This window comes from Topomyia yanbarensis, unplaced genomic scaffold, assembly GCF_030247195.1.
Source record: "Topomyia yanbarensis strain Yona2022 unplaced genomic scaffold, ASM3024719v1 HiC_scaffold_6, whole genome shotgun sequence".
Taxonomy (NCBI): domain Eukaryota; kingdom Metazoa; phylum Arthropoda; class Insecta; order Diptera; family Culicidae; genus Topomyia; species Topomyia yanbarensis.
In genome coordinates, this window is record NW_026683824.1 from 268954 (window position 1) to 295256 (window position 26303).

The following is a 26303-nucleotide window of genomic DNA, read 5'->3' on the forward strand; positions in this document are numbered from 1 at the left end:
CGCCATAGTCGGATACATGATTTGATAATATTCGGCCATACGCTTAAAACAGAATGTTCAGCGGGTGTTAGTTTGGACGGTGCGGACAGTGCAGTAAATTGAATGCAAACTTCCAGTGTACTTTTCACAAGCAGTAATTCGATTTTGGTTGATTTAAAACAACAGTCCGTAAAATTTTACCGGCACCGATCGAATAGTAACTTCCAACCGTCATCTACGCGTTCCCAAACAGAGCCGATGAATACGATCCTAAACAACAGACACCGGACCCCCGGTTATCATATTCGCAGACTTGCATCATCGTGCATCCATCGACTCGTCGTCTACAACTGTGTGTGTGGAAGAAAACCAAACCAAACGAACGCGCAATGGCTGAAACTGCTATCGACGTTGCTGCTACGGCCCCTGCCGTCGTCGCCTCTCCGCCAGCCGCCAAAGCGCCACCGAAGCAGGCGGCCAAGGCTAGCAAGAGTGACGCCAAGAAACCGAAAAAATCTTCAACCCATCCACCAGTGAGTGAGATGGTTCTGGCTGCCATCCGGACCCTGAAGGAACGGAGCGGATCATCACTGCAGGCGATCAAAAAGTACATCGCCGCCAACTACATGTGTGACGTCGCCAGGCTGGCTCCGTTTATCCGGAAGGCTTTGAAAACGGGTGTCGAGAAGGGAAACATCACCCAGACCAAGGGTACCGGTGCTTCCGGATCGTTTAAGGTGACGGTCGAAGCAAAGAAACCGGCTGGCGATAAGAAACCACCATCGGGTGCAGCGAAAAAACCGAAGAAATCGGCTACTAAATCCGGGGAGAAGAAAAATCCGCCGGCTGGTGGTGGTGAGAAGACCAGCAAGCCAAAGGCGGCGATCCCGGCCGCTAAGAAATCGGCTACGAAGAAAGCGAAAGCTGCTGCCCCTGCAAAGGCGGTAACGGCTGCCACTAAACAGAAAGCCACCAAACCATCGAAGGCTGCAGCGAACAAGCCGAGGGCACCTAAGCCAAAGAAGGCCGCCACCGCCCCGAAGAAGGTCACCGCCGGCAAGAAGTAAATTCCCGACAACGTGCGCGTCCCCCCAAAACAACAGTCCTTTTCAGGACTAACAAAATTGTAAAGAATTGATTGATGCTTATTTTCCGTTAATGCTCCGTTCCCCCCATGAGTTTTCTAGCTTGAGCAGCAGCGCGCGCACACACCCGCATTCAACTGGCTGCCGATTGGCAAGATAAATCAGTCGTCGTTAGTTTGATTAAACAAATCACTATAGTAAATAGGCGCGGTTTCTTGCTCAGATAAACGTACGTACGTACAGGTAAATTAATAGTAGGCCGTGGTTTTCTGTTGCCTTAACAAACAAACAAACAAACAGAGCAAGTATAATATTACTCTGATTAGCAAACAACGCGCTTATTTTGGCTATAATAAAACAGAGAAAAATTGGCTGGCACAATAAACAAACGAACGAACGATAATTACCGATTTTTTAGCCTAAATTGACGAACGTATTGTATTGTTCAACTTTGCGATTATGAATTGTGTTGGGTATTTAATTATTAACGTTCAACGCAGATCAGAAGTTTGAAGGCTGGGAAGTGCATTGTATTAACAAGTATGATCCAGAAATGTGTTCTTTTTGCGGCAGAATTTTCATACGCAGGGGCTGTTTTAGACTGACTGAGTAGAATATAGACGATAAAGGGGTAGAAAAAAGACCGTTTTCCGTCTTAACAAAAACAATCAACTAGCGGTAAGGGGAAAGACTACTTCCACAAACTACAGCAATTGATTTGGTGATGATTTGAAAAATGGACAGAGAAACAAAAATGACAACGACGTTTTTGCTCTAATGAAACAAACAAACAAACAAACAACAACAACTAATGTTTATATAAACTATGTGTACACATTTCAATTCAACTCTTTACCAGAACGTGTTTTGGTGGCCCTGAAAAGGGCCGATGACGATGGGGTGGTGGTGTGTGACATCCGGCGGCGGGGCGGGCGACACGTTTACTTCGAGCTGGTATACTTGGTAACGGCCTTGGTACCTTCCGATACGGCATGTTTCGCCAGCTCTCCCGGTAACAGCAAACGAACGGCGGTCTGTACCTCGCGGGAGGTGATCGTCGACCGTCGGTTGTAATGGGCCAGACGAGATGCTTCGTTAGCAATACGCTCGAAGATGTCGTTCACGAAGCTATTCATGATGCTCATCGCCTTCGACGAGACACCGGTGTCCGGATGGACCTGCTTCAGCACCTTGTAGATGTAGATAGCGTAGCTTTCCTTGCGCCGTTGCTTTCGCTTCTTCTTCTCTCCTCCTCCTGCTTTTGTGGCGATGTTCTTCTGTGCCTTGCCACCGCCGCCGCCGGATTTTTTCACAGCCTTTCCGCTGGCTTTCGGTGCCATAGTAACGACGTGGTTGTGCTGCTGTTAACGCTCTCGATGCGAACTGCGCTGACTGATTGGTAGCAAAAATCACTACATATCGCTTATATACGATCGTGTAGCGAGACGAAGGTTCGTCCTTTTTTGTGTTTAGCGCGTTTCGTTCGTTCGCTACTCCGCCCCTTTGGCGAACGATGTGCAATGAAGCGAATGCATAACAAGGGGTGCTGTGTGCGCGAGTGGCATCAGTGTTACTCGTATTGTCTACGTGACTACACACGAACGCGCACAGCGATAAACCTACAACAATGTCTGCACGCGGTAAAGGAGGAAAAGTGAAGGGAAAGCCAAAATCCCGCTCAGTTCGTGCCGGTCTCCAGTTCCCTGTTGGCCGAATTCACCGTCTGCTGAGGAAGGGAAATTATGCTGAACGTGTCGGTGCCGGAGCACCCGTCTACTTGGCAGCTGTGATGGAATATCTTGCCGCCGAAGTACTGGAGCTGGCAGGAAACGCTGCTCGCGATAACAAAAAGACCAGAATCATCCCCCGTCATCTGCAGCTGGCCATTCGAAATGACGAAGAGCTGAACAAACTGCTCTCCGGTGTGACCATTGCTCAGGGTGGCGTGTTGCCTAACATACAGGCCGCACTGCTGCCGAAGAAGACTGAAAAGAGGGCCTCCGCAGCAACTTAAATCCCGCTCCTTTCTAGCCGTAAAAACCGCCCTTTTCAGGGCGACTATTTTCTTCTGATAAAAAGAGTTAATTTGATTTTCACTCCGATAATCATCAACGTACATTTCTGTGAGCATTGCACAAGTTTTTTTTTTTTGCAATGCTCGTCAGACGCTTAATAATAGTTTCCCTCATATCATGGCATTGACGATTTCACCCAATCTCTCAAAAGTTCACTCATCGATTTGGTGCTAAATCACAAATCGGCCGCGCAAGATTTCCCTCAATGGGTCTTGTTTTTCACACGCTACTACTGTCGATCGGTACGAGGTGGTGCTGCTGGCAAAAAATCCCCCATCGGCGTGCTGTCTAACAAACACACACAGCCACCCGCCTGAGCATTTTTGGAGGGAAACGGAAAATTTCTGCTAATAATTCTTAGTAAAATATGATTGGTTGTGGTCCTGAAAAGGACCGTTTGTTGCTGTTTCGTTCTGGGGGGTGATGGGCACACACCAAATTTAGGCCCGCTCCCCACGGATCCGGCGAGCCAGTTGGATGTCTTTCGGCATGATGGTCACTCGCTTGGCATGGATAGCGCACAGATTGGTATCCTCGAACAAACCAACCAGGTAAGCCTCGCTGGCTTCTTGAAGGGCCATGACGGCTGAGCTCTGGAAGCGCAGATCGGTTTTGAAGTCCTGCGCGATCTCACGAACCAGACGCTGGAAGGGCAGCTTGCGGATTAGTAGCTCTGTCGACTTCTGATAGCGACGAATTTCTCGCAGCGCGACAGTTCCTGGTCTGTAGCGATGGGGCTTCTTAACGCCACCCGTAGCTGGGGCACTTTTACGGGCAGCCTTCGTTGCCAACTGTTTGCGGGGAGCTTTCCCTCCGGTGGACTTGCGGGCGGTCTGTTTCGTACGGGCCATGGCGCGAAAATTCTGCTCTACTACTGATACCACTGTGATGCTGTTCAAACGACGAATGATGACCAAAACAGACCGACCGATTTTTTTTATAGTCGCGAATAAACACTACTATCGCCTGTCTCGCTCGTGTACGTGCCATGTGCCTTTTCGTTCTGTATACGGTTCGATTCGGCTACTATACTTCCCCCACCATTTCCATTCCGGAGCCAGTGTTGCCAGACTTGATTTTTTCAGCTTTTCATTAGATTTGCAAAAAAATATTCCTAAAAAGAAAAACTATGTATGAGCAAAAAAAATCGCCTAGAAATCAATAAAATTCCAACAGTAGAAGAATATCAAACAGAAATAGTTTGTTCATCAGTAACAATTTGTTCCATCATAGATCAGTATCAGATATCGATATTTAAGTACCATAGAAGCCAATATAACGTACCATGTAGACGGATGTATAGAAAATCTTTATAAGTTAAAAAAAAAACCCGTTTGTTTTTCGATTTACTTTTTCTTTCTTTCTTTTTCAGGAGAATCAATTTCCGGGCAATCGTTTTCCAGGGAAAATGCTACCATGTCAGCATTAGTCCGGATAAAGCAGATTTCGGCAATCCCAAGCTACTAAAACAGTGGCAACAGTGAACTTCGTGTTCGCGCTATTTCCCCTTCAAACCAACACATCACGAGTAAGCATATAGATAGCAGCCATGGTAATCTTCCTATGCGGCGGCGACTGAGAATGTGTGTGCATCAGTATAAAAGCGCTACTCAATGGGCCGAATTGCAACATTCGGTATTGGAATCTCGCTGCTGCAGGTGTGCTGCGCTAGCCTACTAAGTTATTACCTACAACAACCAAGAAGATGACTGGCCGTGGCAAAGGAGGCAAAGGGCTCGGCAAGGGAGGCGCTAAGCGGCACCGCAAGGTGCTTCGTGACAATATCCAGGGCATCACCAAACCCGCCATTCGTCGTCTGGCTCGACGTGGAGGAGTGAAGCGAATCTCCGGTTTGATATACGAGGAAACCCGTGGTGTGCTGAAGATTTTTCTGGAAAACGTTATCCGGGACGCTGTGACGTACACTGAACATGCCAAACGGAAGACCGTCACTGCGATGGATGTCGTCTATGCGCTTAAACGCCAGGGACGCACATTGTACGGTTTTGGTGGTTAAGCCCTACCACGACGTTCACGACAACACAAAAGGCCCTTTTCAGGGCCACCAAATGTTTAGAAAAAAGAATTAGTTTGAAATGTATCCTTCATAATTTTCATCCACGTTGCAGGGGCGTACTGTTTAATGTGCGATTTTGATGGATATGCGAGAGACCGTCGTAACACTACAACGCGCTCAGTCGCTGGGTTTCCCTTTTTTCATATATGCATTTCCTTTTTCTTTCTCCTGAGCTTGCGTATCATGGGACAAAACGGCTCGTTTCTCGATAGCAACGAACCGCCGACTCTTTTTTTCGCGCGCGCACGTTTTAGCTTACCACGCTTTCACCTACCTGTCTACCTATGAATTTGCGTACCTTTAATTGGTCTGAATGATAAAAGTAAAGTTGATGGCTGGTGAGTTAGTACTGTATCAATCAGGAAGCAATTACAACACACACACACACACACACACAGGAAGAGAGAGAGAGAGAGAGAGAGAGAGAGAGAGAGAGAGAGAGAGAGAGAGAGAGAGAGAGAGAGAGAGAGAGAGAGAGAGAGAGAGAGAGAGAGAGAGAGAGAGAGAGAGAGAGATTGAGCAACCGTAAAAAAGTCCAGCTTGTGATCTGTGTCGGGGGACAAGCGTTCCCATCGATGCGTGCGCTGAAGCGCCTGGGTGTGATGGTCGACGCGTGCGGTTTATCAGCTCACAGCCATGTACACAACGATGTAGCGAGTTGATCAGTACATCCTAAATAATAGAATTTTGAGTTAGCCAAAGCAATTCGAAATAACACTGATGATTAGAGCACTAAAATCAAAATCCGCAACTAAAATGTTGGATTTTTTTCGAGGTATTTCTCTCTGTCTGTCTCTGCCGTCGAAACAAGAAAGCATTTCGCGAGCGCGTTGTACGGTTCTACGAGCAACACAAGAATCTCGGCGAAAAGTGCACGGTACAATATTTCAAAGGGGAAAACGTTGCGCCGTCGACTGTTTACAACACCTTTCGACGGTGCAATCTCAATGCCGCTTGCCGGTTGATAAAAAAAATTATTTTGGCTAAATATTTTGTTTTGCACGAAGCAAGTTACTTCCCTCGCAAAAAAAAGCAAAAAAAAAAAAAAAACAATCGTTCCCGAATACCCACTCGATCCCATTTGTACCCTAAAAAGCACAACCCGCTTCACAATTTGCTTCAGTGTCGCCCAATCGCAGATTTCTTCGGGATTTCGTTTTGAGAGCCACGAATTGCAAACAAGTTGATTGGTAGAAGATCACGAAATGCATTAGCAAAGTTGACGTAGACGCCGTACTACGCGCCTGTTCCGACATCAAACGGAAGCTTCGCCGAACAGCATCCAATTACGGATCGGTTTGAAATGTTCACTAATTTTTGGCCAACAATGGAGAACGTATCTTCTAATTTCAATCGAATCGTTTGTCTTTTTTTTTGACAGGTTGAGAAAAAAAATCCAAAATTTGTGTTGCCACCCGTTAACTTTTTTTGTTTTAGTAATTTTAATAACGAAAGTTTTCAGCAAAGGACCAGCCGACCGAAACGTTTTCCGCAGGTCGCCAAATTACGAGCACTTCCGCTCGAGCAAATATGTACAAAAATGAAATAATTTTATATAGAGAGAAGTTTTCTTTCGATTGGATAGCACCGAAAAGGTTTTCCAATTGCTAGAAGGTTCAAATTAACCTATTTTCCACAATTCAGTTTGCACGTGCCGCCATAGTCGGATACATGATTTGATAATATTCGGCCATACGCTTAAAACAGAATGTTCAGCGGGTGTTAGTTTGGACGGTGCGGACAGTGCAGTAAATTGAATGCAAACTTCCAGTGTACTTTTCACAAGCAGTAATTCGATTTTGGTTGATTTAAAACAACAGTCCGTAAAATTTTACCGGCACCGATCGAATAGTAACTTCCAACCGTCATCTACGCGTTCCCAAACAGAGCCGATGAATACGATCCTAAACAACAGACACCGGACCCCCGGTTATCATATTCGCAGACTTGCATCATCGTGCATCCATCGACTCGTCGTCTACAACTGTGTGTGTGGAAGAAAACCAAACCAAACGAACGCGCAATGGCTGAAACTGCTATCGACGTTGCTGCTACGGCCCCTGCCGTCGTCGCCTCTCCGCCAGCCGCCAAAGCGCCACCGAAGCAGGCGGCCAAGGCTAGCAAGAGTGACGCCAAGAAACCGAAAAAATCTTCAACCCATCCACCAGTGAGTGAGATGGTTCTGGCTGCCATCCGGACCCTGAAGGAACGGAGCGGATCATCACTGCAGGCGATCAAAAAGTACATCGCCGCCAACTACATGTGTGACGTCGCCAGGCTGGCTCCGTTTATCCGGAAGGCTTTGAAAACGGGTGTCGAGAAGGGAAACATCACCCAGACCAAGGGTACCGGTGCTTCCGGATCGTTTAAGGTGACGGTCGAAGCAAAGAAACCGGCTGGCGATAAGAAACCACCATCGGGTGCAGCGAAAAAACCGAAGAAATCGGCTACTAAATCCGGGGAGAAGAAAAATCCGCCGGCTGGTGGTGGTGAGAAGACCAGCAAGCCAAAGGCGGCGATCCCGGCCGCTAAGAAATCGGCTACGAAGAAAGCGAAAGCTGCTGCCCCTGCAAAGGCGGTAACGGCTGCCACTAAACAGAAAGCCACCAAACCATCGAAGGCTGCAGCGAACAAGCCGAGGGCACCTAAGCCAAAGAAGGCCGCCACCGCCCCGAAGAAGGTCACCGCCGGCAAGAAGTAAATTCCCGACAACGTGCGCGTCCCCCCAAAACAACAGTCCTTTTCAGGACTAACAAAATTGTAAAGAATTGATTGATGCTTATTTTCCGTTAATGCTCCGTTCCCCCCATGAGTTTTCTAGCTTGAGCAGCAGCGCGCGCACACACCCGCATTCAACTGGCTGCCGATTGGCAAGATAAATCAGTCGTCGTTAGTTTGATTAAACAAATCACTATAGTAAATAGGCGCGGTTTCTTGCTCAGATAAACGTACGTACGTACAGGTAAATTAATAGTAGGCCGTGGTTTTCTGTTGCCTTAACAAACAAACAAACAAACAGAGCAAGTATAATATTACTCTGATTAGCAAACAACGCGCTTATTTTGGCTATAATAAAACAGAGAAAAATTGGCTGGCACAATAAACAAACGAACGAACGATAATTACCGATTTTTTAGCCTAAATTGACGAACGTATTGTATTGTTCAACTTTGCGATTATGAATTGTGTTGGGTATTTAATTATTAACGTTCAACGCAGATCAGAAGTTTGAAGGCTGGGAAGTGCATTGTATTAACAAGTATGATCCAGAAATGTGTTCTTTTTGCGGCAGAATTTTCATACGCAGGGGCTGTTTTAGACTGACTGAGTAGAATATAGACGATAAAGGGGTAGAAAAAAGACCGTTTTCCGTCTTAACAAAAACAATCAACTAGCGGTAAGGGGAAAGACTACTTCCACAAACTACAGCAATTGATTTGGTGATGATTTGAAAAATGGACAGAGAAACAAAAATGACAACGACGTTTTTGCTCTAATGAAACAAACAAACAAACAAACAACAACAACTAATGTTTATATAAACTATGTGTACACATTTCAATTCAACTCTTTACCAGAACGTGTTTTGGTGGCCCTGAAAAGGGCCGATGACGATGGGGTGGTGGTGTGTGACATCCGGCGGCGGGGCGGGCGACACGTTTACTTCGAGCTGGTATACTTGGTAACGGCCTTGGTACCTTCCGATACGGCATGTTTCGCCAGCTCTCCCGGTAACAGCAAACGAACGGCGGTCTGTACCTCGCGGGAGGTGATCGTCGACCGTCGGTTGTAATGGGCCAGACGAGATGCTTCGTTAGCAATACGCTCGAAGATGTCGTTCACGAAGCTATTCATGATGCTCATCGCCTTCGACGAGACACCGGTGTCCGGATGGACCTGCTTCAGCACCTTGTAGATGTAGATAGCGTAGCTTTCCTTGCGCCGTTGCTTTCGCTTCTTCTTCTCTCCTCCTCCTGCTTTTGTGGCGATGTTCTTCTGTGCCTTGCCACCGCCGCCGCCGGATTTTTTCACAGCCTTTCCGCTGGCTTTCGGTGCCATAGTAACGACGTGGTTGTGCTGCTGTTAACGCTCTCGATGCGAACTGCGCTGACTGATTGGTAGCAAAAATCACTACATATCGCTTATATACGATCGTGTAGCGAGACGAAGGTTCGTCCTTTTTTGTGTTTAGCGCGTTTCGTTCGTTCGCTACTCCGCCCCTTTGGCGAACGATGTGCAATGAAGCGAATGCATAACAAGGGGTGCTGTGTGCGCGAGTGGCATCAGTGTTACTCGTATTGTCTACGTGACTACACACGAACGCGCACAGCGATAAACCTACAACAATGTCTGCACGCGGTAAAGGAGGAAAAGTGAAGGGAAAGCCAAAATCCCGCTCAGTTCGTGCCGGTCTCCAGTTCCCTGTTGGCCGAATTCACCGTCTGCTGAGGAAGGGAAATTATGCTGAACGTGTCGGTGCCGGAGCACCCGTCTACTTGGCAGCTGTGATGGAATATCTTGCCGCCGAAGTACTGGAGCTGGCAGGAAACGCTGCTCGCGATAACAAAAAGACCAGAATCATCCCCCGTCATCTGCAGCTGGCCATTCGAAATGACGAAGAGCTGAACAAACTGCTCTCCGGTGTGACCATTGCTCAGGGTGGCGTGTTGCCTAACATACAGGCCGCACTGCTGCCGAAGAAGACTGAAAAGAGGGCCTCCGCAGCAACTTAAATCCCGCTCCTTTCTAGCCGTAAAAACCGCCCTTTTCAGGGCGACTATTTTCTTCTGATAAAAAGAGTTAATTTGATTTTCACTCCGATAATCATCAACGTACATTTCTGTGAGCATTGCACAAGTTTTTTTTTTTTGCAATGCTCGTCAGACGCTTAATAATAGTTTCCCTCATATCATGGCATTGACGATTTCACCCAATCTCTCAAAAGTTCACTCATCGATTTGGTGCTAAATCACAAATCGGCCGCGCAAGATTTCCCTCAATGGGTCTTGTTTTTCACACGCTACTACTGTCGATCGGTACGAGGTGGTGCTGCTGGCAAAAAATCCCCCATCGGCGTGCTGTCTAACAAACACACACAGCCACCCGCCTGAGCATTTTTGGAGGGAAACGGAAAATTTCTGCTAATAATTCTTAGTAAAATATGATTGGTTGTGGTCCTGAAAAGGACCGTTTGTTGCTGTTTCGTTCTGGGGGGTGATGGGCACACACCAAATTTAGGCCCGCTCCCCACGGATCCGGCGAGCCAGTTGGATGTCTTTCGGCATGATGGTCACTCGCTTGGCATGGATAGCGCACAGATTGGTATCCTCGAACAAACCAACCAGGTAAGCCTCGCTGGCTTCTTGAAGGGCCATGACGGCTGAGCTCTGGAAGCGCAGATCGGTTTTGAAGTCCTGCGCGATCTCACGAACCAGACGCTGGAAGGGCAGCTTGCGGATTAGTAGCTCTGTCGACTTCTGATAGCGACGAATTTCTCGCAGCGCGACAGTTCCTGGTCTGTAGCGATGGGGCTTCTTAACGCCACCCGTAGCTGGGGCACTTTTACGGGCAGCCTTCGTTGCCAACTGTTTGCGGGGAGCTTTCCCTCCGGTGGACTTGCGGGCGGTCTGTTTCGTACGGGCCATGGCGCGAAAATTCTGCTCTACTACTGATACCACTGTGATGCTGTTCAAACGACGAATGATGACCAAAACAGACCGACCGATTTTTTAATGTAGAATACATTTAAGGTTTCAATATAGGGGTCCCGTTTCAAAATATCGGCTGCGGCGCCGCGTCAGATTTTGAACGTTAATAACTTTTATCATACTTAACAGAATGATTTGATTTTTAGGCCAATTTGTTGCAAATATGTTCCTCTATGGTGTATTAAAATTTGAAGTATGTATAACATGTACTAATAACAAAAAAAAGTGTTTTGAAAAATCTTTCGAAAACGACTCGGAAAAGTGAAAATTTTCAGCCCATCCCGCACAGAGCCGTCGTTATGGTAGACCAACCGAACAATAAAATAATGAAAAGTTTATATATAGGTCCACTACATGTTTGTTCGTATGGTTATTCGCATTGGGTTGCTTGGCGAGAGCACTTGGTGGGGGAAAGACGGCATATTCCTTTGGTTAGGCCATTAGAAGCCGGACGGAAAGGAAAGGCTCATGCACGGCACGAGAACGAGCGAGAAAGTGATAGTAGTGCATATTAGCGCGATTATATAAATATCTGTCGGTCGGTTTTTCTCATCATTCGTATTCGTTCAAGCACTAGCAGGCAGCCAGTCCATCGAAGAAAAGCAGTTGGCAATGACGACGGCGGAAAAAGTGCCCCAGCTACTGGTGACTCATCGCAACCCGATCAGGAACTGTCGCCCTGCAAGAATTTCGCCCTGCAAGAATTTCGCCCCAACTAAAGGGCAACAGAGTAGGCTATCGTTCCAGCGTCTGGGTCGTGAGATTGTGCAGGACTGCAAAGTCGAGCTACGCTTACAAAGCTCAGTCGTAATGATGCCCCGAGAAGCCAACGATGCCTACTTGGTCGGTTTGTTCGAGAATGCAAAATAGTGCTTTCTAGCTCACCGTGTCCGCGGGGAGTGCGTCTGAATTATGCTCCCGCAATAAAACAATAAACGGTTCTTTACAGGACCAATTAATTGTGTTCTAATAAGAGTTAAACTGAAATTTACATTTTATGGTGTATAACAAATAATTTTCAGAAAGCAATATAAGAAATACGATGTGTGGAAAGAAAGAAAGAGAATTTAAATTATCTTCTCTCGCTCGTTTTCGTGCACTGCTTTTCCATTCCTTTCTGCTGCTACTACCATCATAACTAAAACGAATGTGCGTGTTCCCTCACCATCTCATGGCCAGTGTTGCCAAAATTGCATGTCGCTATAACAATTTGAATTATTTTATTGATCCTCTCTAGTATTGATAAAATATAGAACATGCAAAGTACACTAGTCGCATGCTTTTATTCGAACTTTTTGGCAGCCTCCGTTGATTAACTGCATAAATCGATTTGTTTGTGCAGCTCCTTGCTAGTAGCAAACTAAATAGCCTTTATCAGCGCTAACAAATAACACGAAAGAATTTAAATTTGTGAAAATCTTTTCCTTCCTTCTTTTCAAATCTGCAACATTCTTTGAAAATATTGTTTGAATGTTATTGAAAAACTGAACATGCAAGTTTGCTAGCACTGGCCACTAGATTGAAGGCGATGGAAAGACAGAATATTCGTTTTGGTTATGCTAGTATTGGTAGCCGAACGGAAAGGAAAGGCGCAGGAATGGCACGAAAACGAGCGAGAGAGCGATAGTAGTGCTTTCTCGTGTGTTCATATATGAATATTGGTCGTTCGGTTTTTCTCATCATTCGTATTCGTTCAAGCACTAGCAAGCAGCCAGTCCACCGAAGGAAAGCAGTTGGCAATAGCGACGGACGGAAAAAATGCCCCAGCTACTGGTGACTCATCGGAACTGTCGCCCTGCAAGAATTTCGCCCCAACTAAAGGGCAACAGAGTAGGCTATCGTTCCAGCGTCTGGGTCGTGAGATTGTGCAGGACTGCAAAGTCGAGCTACGCTTACAAAGCTCAGTCGTAATGATGCCCCGAGAAGCCAACGATGCCTACTTGGTCGGTTTGTTCGAGAATGCAAAATAGTGCTTTCTAGCTCACCGTGTCCGCGGGGAGTGCGTCTGAATTATGCTCCCGCAATAAAACAATAAACGGTTCTTTACAGGACCAATTAATTGTGTTCTAATAAGAGTTAAACTGAAATTTACATTTTATAGTGTATAACAAATAATTTTCAGAAAGCAATATAAGAAATACGATGTGTGGAAAGAAAGAAAGAGAATTTAAATTATCCTCTCTCGCTCGTTTTCGTGCACTGCTTTTCCATTCCTTTCTGCTGCTACTACCGTCATAACTAAAACGAATGTGCGTGTTCCCCCACCATCTCATGGCCAGTGTTGCCACAAATGCATGTCGCTATAACAATTTGAATTATTTTATTGATCCTCTCTAGTATTGATAAAATATAGAACATGCAAAGTACACTAGTCGCATGCTTTTATTCGAACTTTTTGGCAGCCTCCGTTGATTAACTGCATAAATCGATTTGTTTGTGCAGCTCCTTGCTAGTAGCAAACTAAATAGCCTTTATCAGCGCTAACAAATAAGACAAAAGAATTTAAATTTGTGAAAATCTTCTCCTTCCTTCTTTTCAAATCTGCAACATTCTTTGAAAATATTGTTGGAATGTTGTTATTGAAAAACTGAACATGCAAGTTTGCTAGCACTGGCCACTAGATTGAAGGCGATGGAAAGACAGAATATTCGTTTTGGTTATGCTAGTATCGGTAGCCGAACGGAAAGGAAAGGCACAGGAATGGCACGAAAACGAGCGGGAGAGCGATAGTAGTGCTTTCTCGTGTTTTCATATATGAATATTGGTCGGTCGGTTTTTCTCATCATTCGTATTCGTTCAAGCACTAGCAAGCAGCCAGTCCACCGGAGGAAAACAGTTGGCGATGATGACGGTCCGCAAAAGTGCCCCAGCTGCTGGTGGCCCATCGCAACCAGCTACCGATCAGGAACTGTCGCCATGCTAGTATTTCGCCCCAACTAAAGGGCAACGGAGCAACTAATCCGCTGGCTAACATTCCAGCGTCTGGTTTGTAAGGTTGTGTATTACTTCAAAGTCGAGCTACGCTTACAAAACTCAGCCGTAATGAAGCCAGTGATGCCTACTTGGTCGGTTTGTGGGAGTGGGCGTAAATTACAATAAAAGCAACGGTTCTTTTCAGGACCAATCAATTGTGTTCTAGTGAGAGTTAAACTGAAACATTCATTTTAAGGTGTGTAGCATATTTTCAACAAGCAACATAATACGTTGGGTGGAAAGAAGTAGCTTGCACACGGAACAAAAATTTATATTATCCTCTCGCTCGTTTCGTGCACTGCTTTTCCATTCCTTTCTACTGTTATTATCAGTATTACCAAAACGAATGTGTTGTTGCATGTGTTTAAGAGAAACGTTGAAGTCGCATGCTTCTATTCAAGCTTTTTGGCAGCCCCCGTGAACTAACTGCATTAAATGATTTTTTTGTGCAGCTCCGTGCTAGTAGCAAACAAAATGGCCCTACCAGTGTCTGATTCGTGAGATTGTGCAGGATTTCAAAGTCGAGCTAAGCTTATAAAGTTCAGCCGTAATGGTACCCGAAGAAGCCAGTCTTGTCGTTTTGTTCGAGGCTACAAAACAGTTCGCCAGGCACGTAACTATCATGCCAAAAATATCCAACGATCCAGCGCATCACCATCAACACCAACGCCGATACCAAAGGTTCTTTTCAGAACCACCATTATTACCATAGAGAATTATTTGAAAATTTCCCATTCAAACGTGATTCTGTTGAATATTATTAGATTTAAATTAACGTCTCGAATTGAAATCACGACGCTCCGGTTATGTGACAGACATTACCCACCCATCTTTTTTTATTGTGACCACGACTAACGGTTTAATATAGACACCCCATTTCAATATTTCTGAAGGAACAGAAGGTCGAGTTTGGAAAGTTTGTAACTTTCATTGTACTTAACCAAATTACACAATGTTCGCACTAATGATTCAGAAATATGATCAGGAATCTTCTGTTAGATTTGTAAGTATGTATAATTTACATGAATAAAGAAAAATTGATTTTCAGGAATCAATTATTATCTGTTCTTCCATTGGCCAGTACTACGCGACTTCCTCATGCTAACAATTAATTTCATCGTTAGCCATCTCCCTCACCAAGGCCAACAACGCCAACAAAACCGGTCCTTTTCAGGACCACCATCATTTTTGTAAAGAATAATTTGAAATATTCCTCGCCCAAATCACCTTTTGTCCGAAAATCCTAATGAGTATCAACATATTTGAAGAACGTGTTCCTTATGTATTCTACATCTCTCCGGTTATGTCGCAGACATTACCCACCTATCTTTTTATAGTCGCGAATAAACACTACTATCGCCTGTCTCGCTCGTGTACGTGCCATGTGCCTTTTCGTTCTGTATACGGTTCGATTCGGCTACTATACTTCCCCCACCATTTCCATTCCGGAGCCAGTGTTGCCAGACTTGATTTTTTCAGCTTTTCATTAGATTTGCAAAAAAATATTCCTAAAAAGAAAAACTATGTATGAGCAAAAAAAATCGCCTAGAAATCAATAAAATTCCAACAGTAGAAGAATATCAAACAGAAATAGTTTGTTCATCAGTAACAATTTGTTCCATCATAGATCAGTATCAGATATCGATATTTAAGTACCATAGAAGCCAATATAACGTACCATGTAGACGGATGTATAGAAAATCTTTATAAGTTAAAAAAAAAACCCGTTTGTTTTTCGATTTACTTTTTCTTTCTTTCTTTTTCAGGAGAATCAATTTCCGGGCAATCGTTTTCCAGGGAAAATGCTACCATGTCAGCATTAGTCCGGATAAAGCAGATTTCGGCAATCCCAAGCTACTAAAACAGTGGCAACAGTGAACTTCGTGTTCGCGCTATTTCCCCTTCAAACCAACACATCACGAGTAAGCATATAGATAGCAGCCATGGTAATCTTCCTATGCGGCGGCGACTGAGAATGTGTGTGCATCAGTATAAAAGCGCTACTCAATGGGCCGAATTGCAACATTCGGTATTGGAATCTCGCTGCTGCAGGTGTGCTGCGCTAGCCTACTAAGTTATTACCTACAACAACCAAGAAGATGACTGGCCGTGGCAAAGGAGGCAAAGGGCTCGGCAAGGGAGGCGCTAAGCGGCACCGCAAGGTGCTTCGTGACAATATCCAGGGCATCACCAAACCCGCCATTCGTCGTCTGGCTCGACGTGGAGGAGTGAAGCGAATCTCCGGTTTGATATACGAGGAAACCCGTGGTGTGCTGAAGATTTTTCTGGAAAACGTTATCCGGGACGCTGTGACGTACACTGAACATGCCAAACGGAAGACCGTCACTGCGATGGATGTCGTCTATGCGCTTAAACGCCAGGGACGCACATTGTACGGTTTTGGTGGTTAAGCCCTACCACGACGTTCACGACAACACAAAAGGCCCTTTTCAGGGCCACCAAATGTTTAGAAAAAAGAATTAGTTTGAAATGTATCCTTCATAATTTTCATCCACGTTGCAGGGGCGTACTGTTTAATGTGCGATTTTGATGGATATGCGAGAGACCGTCGTAACACTACAACGCGCTCAGTCGCTGGGTTTCCCTTTTTTCATATATGCATTTCCTTTTTCTTTCTCCTGAGCTTGCGTATCATGGGACAAAACGGCTCGTTTCTCGATAGCAACGAACCGCCGACCGACTCTTTTTTTCGCGCGCGCACGTTTTAGCTTACCACGCTTTCACCTACCTGTCTACCTATGAATTTGCGTACCTTTAATTGGTCTGAATGATAAAAGTAAAGTTGATGGCTGGTGAGTTAGTACTGTATCAATCAGGAAGCAATTACAACACACACACACACACACACAGGAAGAGAGAGAGAGAGAGAGAGAGAGAGAGAGAGAGAGAGAGAGAGAGATTGAGCAACCGTAAAAAAGTCCAGCTTGTGATCTGTGTCGGGGGACAAGCGTTCCCATCGATGCGTGCGCTGAAGCGCCTGGGTGTGATGGTCGACGCGTGCGGTTTATCAGCTCACAGCCATGTACACAACGATGTAGCGAGTTGATCAGTACATCCTAAATAATAGAATTTTGAGTTAGCCAAAGCAATTCGAAATAACACTGATGATTAGAGCACTAAAATCAAAATCCGCAACTAAAATGTTGGATTTTTTTCGAGGTATTTCTCTCTGTCTGTCTCTGCCGTCGAAACAAGAAAGCATTTCGCGAGCGCGTTGTACGGTTCTACGAGCAACACAAGAATCTCGGCGAAAAGTGCACGGTACAATATTTCAAAGGGGAAAACGTTGCGCCGTCGACTGTTTACAACACCTTTCGACGGTGCAATCTCAATGCCGCTTGCCGGTTGATAAAAAAAATTATTTTGGCTAAATATTTTGTTTTGCACGAAGCAAGTTACTTCCCTCGCAAAAAAAAGCAAAAAAAAAAAAAAAACAATCGTTCCCGAATACCCACTCGATCCCATTTGTACCCTAAAAAGCACAACCCGCTTCACAATTTGCTTCAGTGTCGCCCAATCGCAGATTTCTTCGGGATTTCGTTTTGAGAGCCACGAATTGCAAACAAGTTGATTGGTAGAAGATCACGAAATGCATTAGCAAAGTTGACGTAGACGCCGTACTACGCGCCTGTTCCGACATCAAACGGAAGCTTCGCCGAACAGCATCCAATTACGGATCGGTTTGAAATGTTCACTAATTTTTGGCCAACAATGGAGAACGTATCTTCTAATTTCAATCGAATCGTTTGTCTTTTTTTTTGACAGGTTGAGAAAAAAAATCCAAAATTTGTGTTGCCACCCGTTAACTTTTTTTGTTTTAGTAATTTTAATAACGAAAGTTTTCAGCAAAGGACCAGCCGACCGAAACGTTTTCCGCAGGTCGCCAAATTACGAGCACTTCCGCTCGAGCAAATATGTACAAAAATGAAATAATTTTATATAGAGAGAAGTTTTCTTTCGATTGGATAGCACCGAAAAGGTTTTCCAATTGCTAGAAGGTTCAAATTAACCTATTTTCCACAATTCAGTTTGCACGTGCCGCCATAGTCGGATACATGATTTGATAATATTCGGCCATACGCTTAAAACAGAATGTTCAGCGGGTGTTAGTTTGGACGGTGCGGACAGTGCAGTAAATTGAATGCAAACTTCCAGTGTACTTTTCACAAGCAGTAATTCGATTTTGGTTGATTTAAAACAACAGTCCGTAAAATTTTACCGGCACCGATCGAATAGTAACTTCCAACCGTCATCTACGCGTTCCCAAACAGAGCCGATGAATACGATCCTAAACAACAGACACCGGACCCCCGGTTATCATATTCGCAGACTTGCATCATCGTGCATCCATCGACTCGTCGTCTACAACTGTGTGTGTGGAAGAAAACCAAACCAAACGAACGCGCAATGGCTGAAACTGCTATCGACGTTGCTGCTACGGCCCCTGCCGTCGTCGCCTCTCCGCCAGCCGCCAAAGCGCCACCGAAGCAGGCGGCCAAGGCTAGCAAGAGTGACGCCAAGAAACCGAAAAAATCTTCAACCCATCCACCAGTGAGTGAGATGGTTCTGGCTGCCATCCGGACCCTGAAGGAACGGAGCGGATCATCACTGCAGGCGATCAAAAAGTACATCGCCGCCAACTACATGTGTGACGTCGCCAGGCTGGCTCCGTTTATCCGGAAGGCTTTGAAAACGGGTGTCGAGAAGGGAAACATCACCCAGACCAAGGGTACCGGTGCTTCCGGATCGTTTAAGGTGACGGTCGAAGCAAAGAAACCGGCTGGCGATAAGAAACCACCATCGGGTGCAGCGAAAAAACCGAAGAAATCGGCTACTAAATCCGGGGAGAAGAAAAATCCGCCGGCTGGTGGTGGTGAGAAGACCAGCAAGCCAAAGGCGGCGATCCCGGCCGCTAAGAAATCGGCTACGAAGAAAGCGAAAGCTGCTGCCCCTGCAAAGGCGGTAACGGCTGCCACTAAACAGAAAGCCACCAAACCATCGAAGGCTGCAGCGAACAAGCCGAGGGCACCTAAGCCAAAGAAGGCCGCCACCGCCCCGAAGAAGGTCACCGCCGGCAAGAAGTAAATTCCCGACAACGTGCGCGTCCCCCCAAAACAACAGTCCTTTTCAGGACTAACAAAATTGTAAAGAATTGATTGATGCTTATTTTCCGTTAATGCTCCGTTCCCCCCATGAGTTTTCTAGCTTGAGCAGCAGCGCGCGCACACACCCGCATTCAACTGGCTGCCGATTGGCAAGATAAATCAGTCGTCGTTAGTTTGATTAAACAAATCACTATAGTAAATAGGCGCGGTTTCTTGCTCAGATAAACGTACGTACGTACAGGTAAATTAATAGTAGGCCGTGGTTTTCTGTTGCCTTAACAAACAAACAAACAAACAGAGCAAGTATAATATTACTCTGATTAGCAAACAACGCGCTTATTTTGGCTATAATAAAACAGAGAAAAATTGGCTGGCACAATAAACAAACGAACGAACGATAATTACCGATTTTTTAGCCTAAATTGACGAACGTATTGTATTGTTCAACTTTGCGATTATGAATTGTGTTGGGTATTTAATTATTAACGTTCAACGCAGATCAGAAGTTTGAAGGCTGGGAAGTGCATTGTATTAACAAGTATGATCCAGAAATGTGTTCTTTTTGCGGCAGAATTTTCATACGCAGGGGCTGTTTTAGACTGACTGAGTAGAATATAGACGATAAAGGGGTAGAAAAAAGACCGTTTTCCGTCTTAACAAAAACAATCAACTAGCGGTAAGGGGAAAGACTACTTCCACAAACTACAGCAATTGATTTGGTGATGATTTGAAAAATGGACAGAGAAACAAAAATGACAACGACGTTTTTGCTCTAATGAAACAAACAAACAAACAAACAACAACAACTAATGTTTATATAAACTATGTGTACACATTTCAATTCAACTCTTTACCAGAACGTGTTTTGGTGGCCCTGAAAAGGGCCGATGACGATGGGGTGGTGGTGTGTGACATCCGGCGGCGGGGCGGGCGACACGTTTACTTCGAGCTGGTATACTTGGTAACGGCCTTGGTACCTTCCGATACGGCATGTTTCGCCAGCTCTCCCGGTAACAGCAAACGAACGGCGGTCTGTACCTCGCGGGAGGTGATCGTCGACCGTCGGTTGTAATGGGCCAGACGAGATGCTTCGTTAGCAATACGCTCGAAGATGTCGTTCACGAAGCTATTCATGATGCTCATCGCCTTCGACGAGACACCGGTGTCCGGATGGACCTGCTTCAGCACCTTGTAGATGTAGATAGCGTAGCTTTCCTTGCGCCGTTGCTTTCGCTTCTTCTTCTCTCCTCCTCCTGCTTTTGTGGCGATGTTCTTCTGTGCCTTGCCACCGCCGCCGCCGGATTTTTTCACAGCCTTTCCGCTGGCTTTCGGTGCCATAGTAACGACGTGGTTGTGCTGCTGTTAACGCTCTCGATGCGAACTGCGCTGACTGATTGGTAGCAAAAATCACTACATATCGCTTATATACGATCGTGTAGCGAGACGAAGGTTCGTCCTTTTTTGTGTTTAGCGCGTTTCGTTCGTTCGCTACTCCGCCCCTTTGGCGAACGATGTGCAATGAAGCGAATGCATAACAAGGGGTGCTGTGTGCGCGAGTGGCATCAGTGTTACTCGTATTGTCTACGTGACTACACACGAACGCGCACAGCGATAAACCTACAACAATGTCTGCACGCGGTAAAGGAGGAAAAGTGAAGGGAAAGCCAAAATCCCGCTCAGTTCGTGCCGGTCTCCAGTTCCCTGTTGGCCGAATTCACCGTCTGCTGAGGAAGGGAAATTATGCTGAACGTGTCGGTGCCGGAGCACCCGTCTACTTGGCAGCTGTGATGGAATATCTGTTGAAAAAGAATATTTCGCAGTGATATACGTACGAAATATTCTTTGTATATAAACAATTTGCCATTCACGGGACGGCAGTTGACAGTAAGAACTGTCATACGGAACGTGCTATAAAAAGCTCTGAGATGTCATCTGACAGAACGTCATGTGACAAAAGCTTCAAGTGGGTAACTTGAGCTTTTGCATATGGACGCCGCGCATGGATGTGTTGTTTACTATAGGCAGAGGGTATGACAGGGTATGGCAGTCAATAAGGGACTGTGATAAACAGTGCATGAAATATCAATCGATATCGAACTATGTTAGCATTATATAACTTGACGAACAAGAATCAAATAAAGTTATCTCAAACCTACCTACAGAAATACTTCGTGTTTTCTTACGGTATTATCAACAGGTTATGGGCCCAGTAGTTAACTGGAACTAGCCACCTGGACTATTGTAAAATAGTTGTTTTGGAAGATACATGTTTCGGGTAGAAACGGCCGGCGAGAACCATCGTTCCGGTAGCAGCGGCATCCAGCGACGACCAGCGTTTCGGGCAGAAACGGCATCCGGCGAGGACCAGCGTTTCGGGTAGAAACGGCCAGCGAGAACCATCGTTTCGGACAGAAGCGACATCCGGCGAGGACCAGCGTTTCGGGAAGAAACGGCATCCAGCGAGCACCAGCGTTTCGGGAGCAAGCAGAGGATGGCGACCCAGCAGCAAGCTGGAGGATCTGCCGAGAGGATGGCAACCCAGCAGCAAGCTGGAGGATCTGCCGAGAGGGTTACTCTCGAGGACAGAAGAGGTGGTGGCTACGAGAGGGGAACTCTCGAGCGCACCGTGCCGACGACGGCATACTTCGGTAGCGTCAACCGCGAATCGATATTCGACGGTTCGGAGTTGCGGTTCCCAGCCTGGAAATGGCGAATGGAACATCATCTTATAAAGATGAAACTCCAGCACACGTTGCTACGAACGCCCGAAGAAGAGGACTTCTACGAACCAGTAGTAGGTGCCTCGGAAGAGCTAGAAACAGCCAGGAAGGCTAAGCTCAGAAAACGGCTTGATGACGACGTCGAAGCATTGGACGAGATTGTCATGATGGTCAACAATGATGTTTTGAATAAACTCATTGGGCTCAACTATGCGAAAGAAGCCATGGATACTCTGGTCAGAACGTACCAAAAGGGCGGTACAGCCGCTATGGTTAATATGCGGGACCGGTTGTATACCATCAAACAAAGACATCACGACAAATTGTCCATGATTTTTGATGAGTACGATCTGATTATTCGCGAGCTAGATCGTATGGGTTCAAAAATGACAGCATCGGAAAAAGTTCATGCTCTACTGATCTCCATGCCAGACAAGTACCGACACGTCAAAGGCGCTCTGATGGTACTGACGAATGAAGAACTGTGTGCCAAGCCGATCATGGAGATCAAACGAATGTTTATTGATGCTGAAGCTGGGGAAGAGAAGCAGACAGAAACGAAAAACGTTGCGCTGTCTTCAAAGTACAAGCCAAGGAGAGAGGTAACCCGATGCTTCGGTTGCAACGAAACTGGGCATTTTAAAAATAAATGCCCACTAATGAAAAAGTTTAACGCGAAGGAGAAAGATAAGTTCAAGAAGCAGCAAAAGATGGAGCCTAAAAAGAGCTTTGCAATGATGACCAAAGCGGATCGTGGTAGGAGAGTCAGATTCGTAATTGACTCAGGAGCAAGCGACCATATGGTTAATGACGAGAAGCTGCTGGAAGATGTCCAAGAATTAGAGAAGCCAATCACCATTTCGACGGCGAAAGCGGGCCAGAATTTACGGGCAACAAAAGTTGGAAAAATGCGATTAAAGAGTGTTGTGGGTAACAATACAATAAAAGAATTGAAATTGTACAACGTTCTTTTTACTCCGGGTCTTGAAGAAAATCTCCTTTCGGTTAGAAGGGTTAGCAAAAATGGTAAAAGGGTTACTTTTACGGATGAAGAGGTTATCTTTGAATTTGAAGATGAAGTAATTGCTTCAGGAATCTTCGTTGATGGTTTATTCCACCTTGATCTATTTCGGGAAGAAAAGTCGGCGGAAGATGGAACAAACTTAGCATTGTTCGGAAAGAAGGTGAGTTTGGAAACATGGCATAAAAGACTTGGCCATATCAGTGATACGAGTTTGGAGAAACTAATTAAGAAGGGAATGGTTGAGGGTATCAATCTAACTTCTGGAAATATTAGTGAAACAAATGTATGTGATGGTTGTATGGCGGGGAAGCAGGCTGCATCCAAATTTAAACACTTGCAGCTGCCAAGATCAAAACGACCACTGGAACTCATACATTCGGATGTTTGTGGAAGCATGGAGCAGGAAACCTATGATGGCTATCGTTACTTTGTAACCTTTATAGATGATTATACGCACTTTCTCGTGGTTTACCTCATGAAACAGAAATCGGAGGTTTTCGAGAAATTTAAAGAATTCGAAGCAATGGCGACAGCATTCTTCGAAAGACGTATTTCAATGCTAAGGTGTGATAATGGAGGGGAATATACAAGTAACGAATTTCAAGCTCATTGCAAAAGAAATGGTGTTAGAATGACGTTCACTGTTCCATACACACCGCAGCAAAATGGTGTAAGTGAACGTATGAACAGATCTTTAATGGAAAAGGTCAGAACTTTGCTTTACGAAAGTGGATTAGCGAAAGATATGTGGGGAGAAGCATTATATGCAGCAACATATCTAATCAATAGATCTCCAACAAGTGGGATAGAAGAGGACAAAACTCCGTATGAAAAATGGTTCAAAAAGCGACCAAACTTGAATCATTTAAGAGTTTTTGGGTGTAAAGCATTTAAACAAATACCTAAAGAGAGGCGTCAGAAATTAGATTTCAAAACAAAACCTTTGATATTTGTGGGGTACGCAAATAATGGTTTTAGATTATGGAACAAGGATACGCGTTCAATAGAAATTGGCAGAAATGTAGTATTCAATGAATCTACCAGAGCCAATCAAGATATTGACCACACAAACATGGATTTCGTAGAATCATCTGGTCAAGATTTAATTAGATGTACACGCTTAAACCAAGGAGAACAGAACGAAGACGAGGATGATGCTATCCTTCCTTCTGATGAAGAACAGCATGAAGAATGCACACTCATCGAAACAGAGCAAGATAATCTAGATTCACTTGAAGAATCAGTTGGCGAAACTGACTATGAAAGTACAAATGAAAATCCAACAGACGAAAGAGAGGACGTCGATGATGGTCAATCATTGCGTCGAAGCAAGAGGGAGAGAAAGATACCGGGTTGGTATTCCGATTATACAGCAAAAACAGCAATGATTTTCAACGAAGAGATTCCGCAAACTATTGAGGAATTGAAGAAAGTTTCTGATTGGCAAGAATGGAAGCATGCTATTCAAGAAGAGTTTGATGCATTACATCAAAATGGTACTTGGACAGTGGTTAACTGTTTGCCAAAAGGAGTTAAACCAATTAACTCAAAATGGGTTTTCTCAATGAAAGAAGATGGAAGATATAAAGCACGATTAGTGGCAAAAGGGTGTTCACAGCGTCCTGGATTCGATTACTGTGAAACATTTGCACCAGTCGCCAAACTAGAGAGTGTTCGGTTAGCACTAGCCCTTGCTAACGAGCATAAATTGTTAGTACATCAAATGGATGTCAAAACTGCATTTCTACATGGGAAGTTAGAAGAAGAAATATACACGAAACTTCCACCAAACGTAAATGGGCAAAGACAAACTGTTCGTCTACACAAATGTTTGTATGGATTGAAACAGGCAAGCAGATCTTGGAATAAACATTTTGATGATGCAATGAAAACATTAGGTTTTGTCCCTCTCAAAAATGACAACTGCATCTATAAGTCAAAATCTAGAGGCATTATAGTAATACTATATGTAGACGACATTTTACTACTTGCCAAAAACATCGAAGCAATTACGTGGATTAAAAAGAAACTTGGAAGGTTATTCCAAATGAAAGACATGTTAGAGATTAAGCACTTCCTGGGAATGGAGATAAATCGTGATTTGGAAAGCCAGACTATTGAAATTTCTCAAACAATATACGTGGAGAAACTTCTTAGTAGATTTGGGATGGCTGATTGTAAACCAGTGGGGACACCATTGGATATCAACACGAAATGGTCAAAATCTGAGGCAAAAATCACTGAAGAGCCATACAGAGAACTGCTGGGATGCTTACAATATCTTTCACTAACTTCTAGACCTGATATTTGCTCTGCGGTAAACACCCTAAGCAAATATGCTAACTGCGCCACCGATTGGCACTGGTCAGGATTAAAACGAATATTGCGATATTTGAGGGGAACGAGCAATACAAAAATAATTTATTCATCAAATACCGAATATCCAGCTTTAGTAGGATTTGCCGATGCAGATTTTGCAAATGATCCTGATGATAGGAAATCAGTTTCAGGATACGCATTTCTACTATACGGTAATCTTATTTCGTGGTCAACGAAACGACAACCGACTGTAAGCTTATCAACAAGTGAAGCAGAACTGATAGCACTTTGCGCTGCTACGAAAGAAGGAGTGTGGTTAACACAACTTCTCAATGAATTGGATGTAAACATAACACCATTCATCATAATGGAAGATAGCATCCCATGTATCAACATAGCACAGGAGCCAAGATCACATCAACGGATGAAACACTTGGATATCAAATACCTTTTCATCCGGGATCTCATCAAAAATGGTAGAGTAAAACTACAGTTCATCCCAAGCGTCGATCAACCTGCAGATGCCTTCACTAAGGGGTTACCTAAAAATATACACAGAAAGTTATTCGGTGTATTGAATGTGCAAATTGTGGGGAAGTGTTGAAAAAGAATATTTCGCAGTGATATACGTACGAAATATTCTTTGTATATAAACAATTTGCCATTCACGGGACGGCAGTTGACAGTAAGAACTGTCATACGGAACGTGCTATAAAAAGCTCTGAGATGTCATCTGACAGAACGTCATGTGACAAAAGCTTCAAGTGGGTAACTTGAGCTTTTGCATATGGACGCCGCGCATGGATGTGTTGTTTACTATAGGCAGAGGGTATGACAGGGTATGGCAGTCAATAAGGGACTGTGATAAACAGTGCATGAAATATCAATCGATATCGAACTATGTTAGCATTATATAACTTGACGAACAAGAATCAAATAAAGTTATCTCAAACCTACCTACAGAAATACTTCGTGTTTTCTTACGGTATTATCAACAATATCTTGCCGCCGAAGTACTGGAGCTGGCAGGAAACGCTGCTCGCGATAACAAAAAGACCAGAATCATCCCCCGTCATCTGCAGCTGGCCATTCGAAATGACGAAGAGCTGAACAAACTGCTCTCCGGTGTGACCATTGCTCAGGGTGGCGTGTTGCCTAACATACAGGCCGCACTGCTGCCGAAGAAGACTGAAAAGAGGGCCTCCGCAGCAACTTAA

General features: G+C 44.8%; 6 protein-coding genes and 1 pseudogene across 6 annotated transcripts; 5 read left to right on the plus strand and 2 right to left on the minus strand.

The window, feature by feature from the left end:
• The first annotated feature begins 368 nt into the window (after positions 1-368).
• Positions 369-1664, plus strand: LOC131695932 (histone H1A, sperm-like). The gene is made up of 2 exons (XM_058984462.1): positions 369-923; positions 1638-1664. The coding sequence occupies exons 1-2, from the start codon at positions 369-371 to the stop codon at positions 1662-1664; spliced, it is 582 nt and encodes a 193-aa protein (XP_058840445.1).
• Positions 1665-2005: 341 nt separating this feature from the next.
• Positions 2006-2311, minus strand: LOC131695933 (histone H2B, gonadal-like; the record flags this gene model as incomplete). The annotated part of the gene is made up of 1 exon (XM_058984463.1): positions 2006-2311. A coding segment is annotated over one exon (306 nt), but the record flags the coding sequence as incomplete, so codon positions are not given.
• A 380-nt stretch (positions 2312-2691) lies between these two features.
• On the plus strand, positions 2692-3078 carry LOC131695935 (histone H2A-like). The gene has a single exon (XM_058984464.1). It carries the CDS (start codon positions 2692-2694, stop codon positions 3076-3078), a length of 387 nt encoding a protein of 128 aa, XP_058840447.1.
• Positions 3079-4844: 1766 nt separating this feature from the next.
• On the plus strand, positions 4845-16308 carry LOC131695936 (uncharacterized; annotated as a pseudogene).
• Positions 16309-18325: 2017 nt separating this feature from the next.
• LOC131695937 (histone H1A, sperm-like) lies at positions 18326-19621 on the plus strand. Its single transcript, XM_058984465.1, has 2 exons — positions 18326-18880; positions 19595-19621. The coding sequence occupies exons 1-2, from the start codon at positions 18326-18328 to the stop codon at positions 19619-19621; spliced, it is 582 nt and encodes a 193-aa protein (XP_058840448.1).
• Positions 19622-19962: 341 nt separating this feature from the next.
• LOC131695938 (histone H2B, gonadal-like) lies at positions 19963-20268 on the minus strand (the record flags this gene model as incomplete). The annotated part of the gene is made up of 1 exon (XM_058984467.1): positions 19963-20268. A coding segment is annotated over one exon (306 nt), but the record flags the coding sequence as incomplete, so codon positions are not given.
• Positions 20269-20648: 380 nt separating this feature from the next.
• LOC131695939 (histone H2A-like) lies at positions 20649-26303 on the plus strand. Its single transcript, XM_058984468.1, has 2 exons — positions 20649-20823; positions 26092-26303. Exons 1-2 carry the CDS (start codon positions 20649-20651, stop codon positions 26301-26303), a joined length of 387 nt encoding a protein of 128 aa, XP_058840451.1.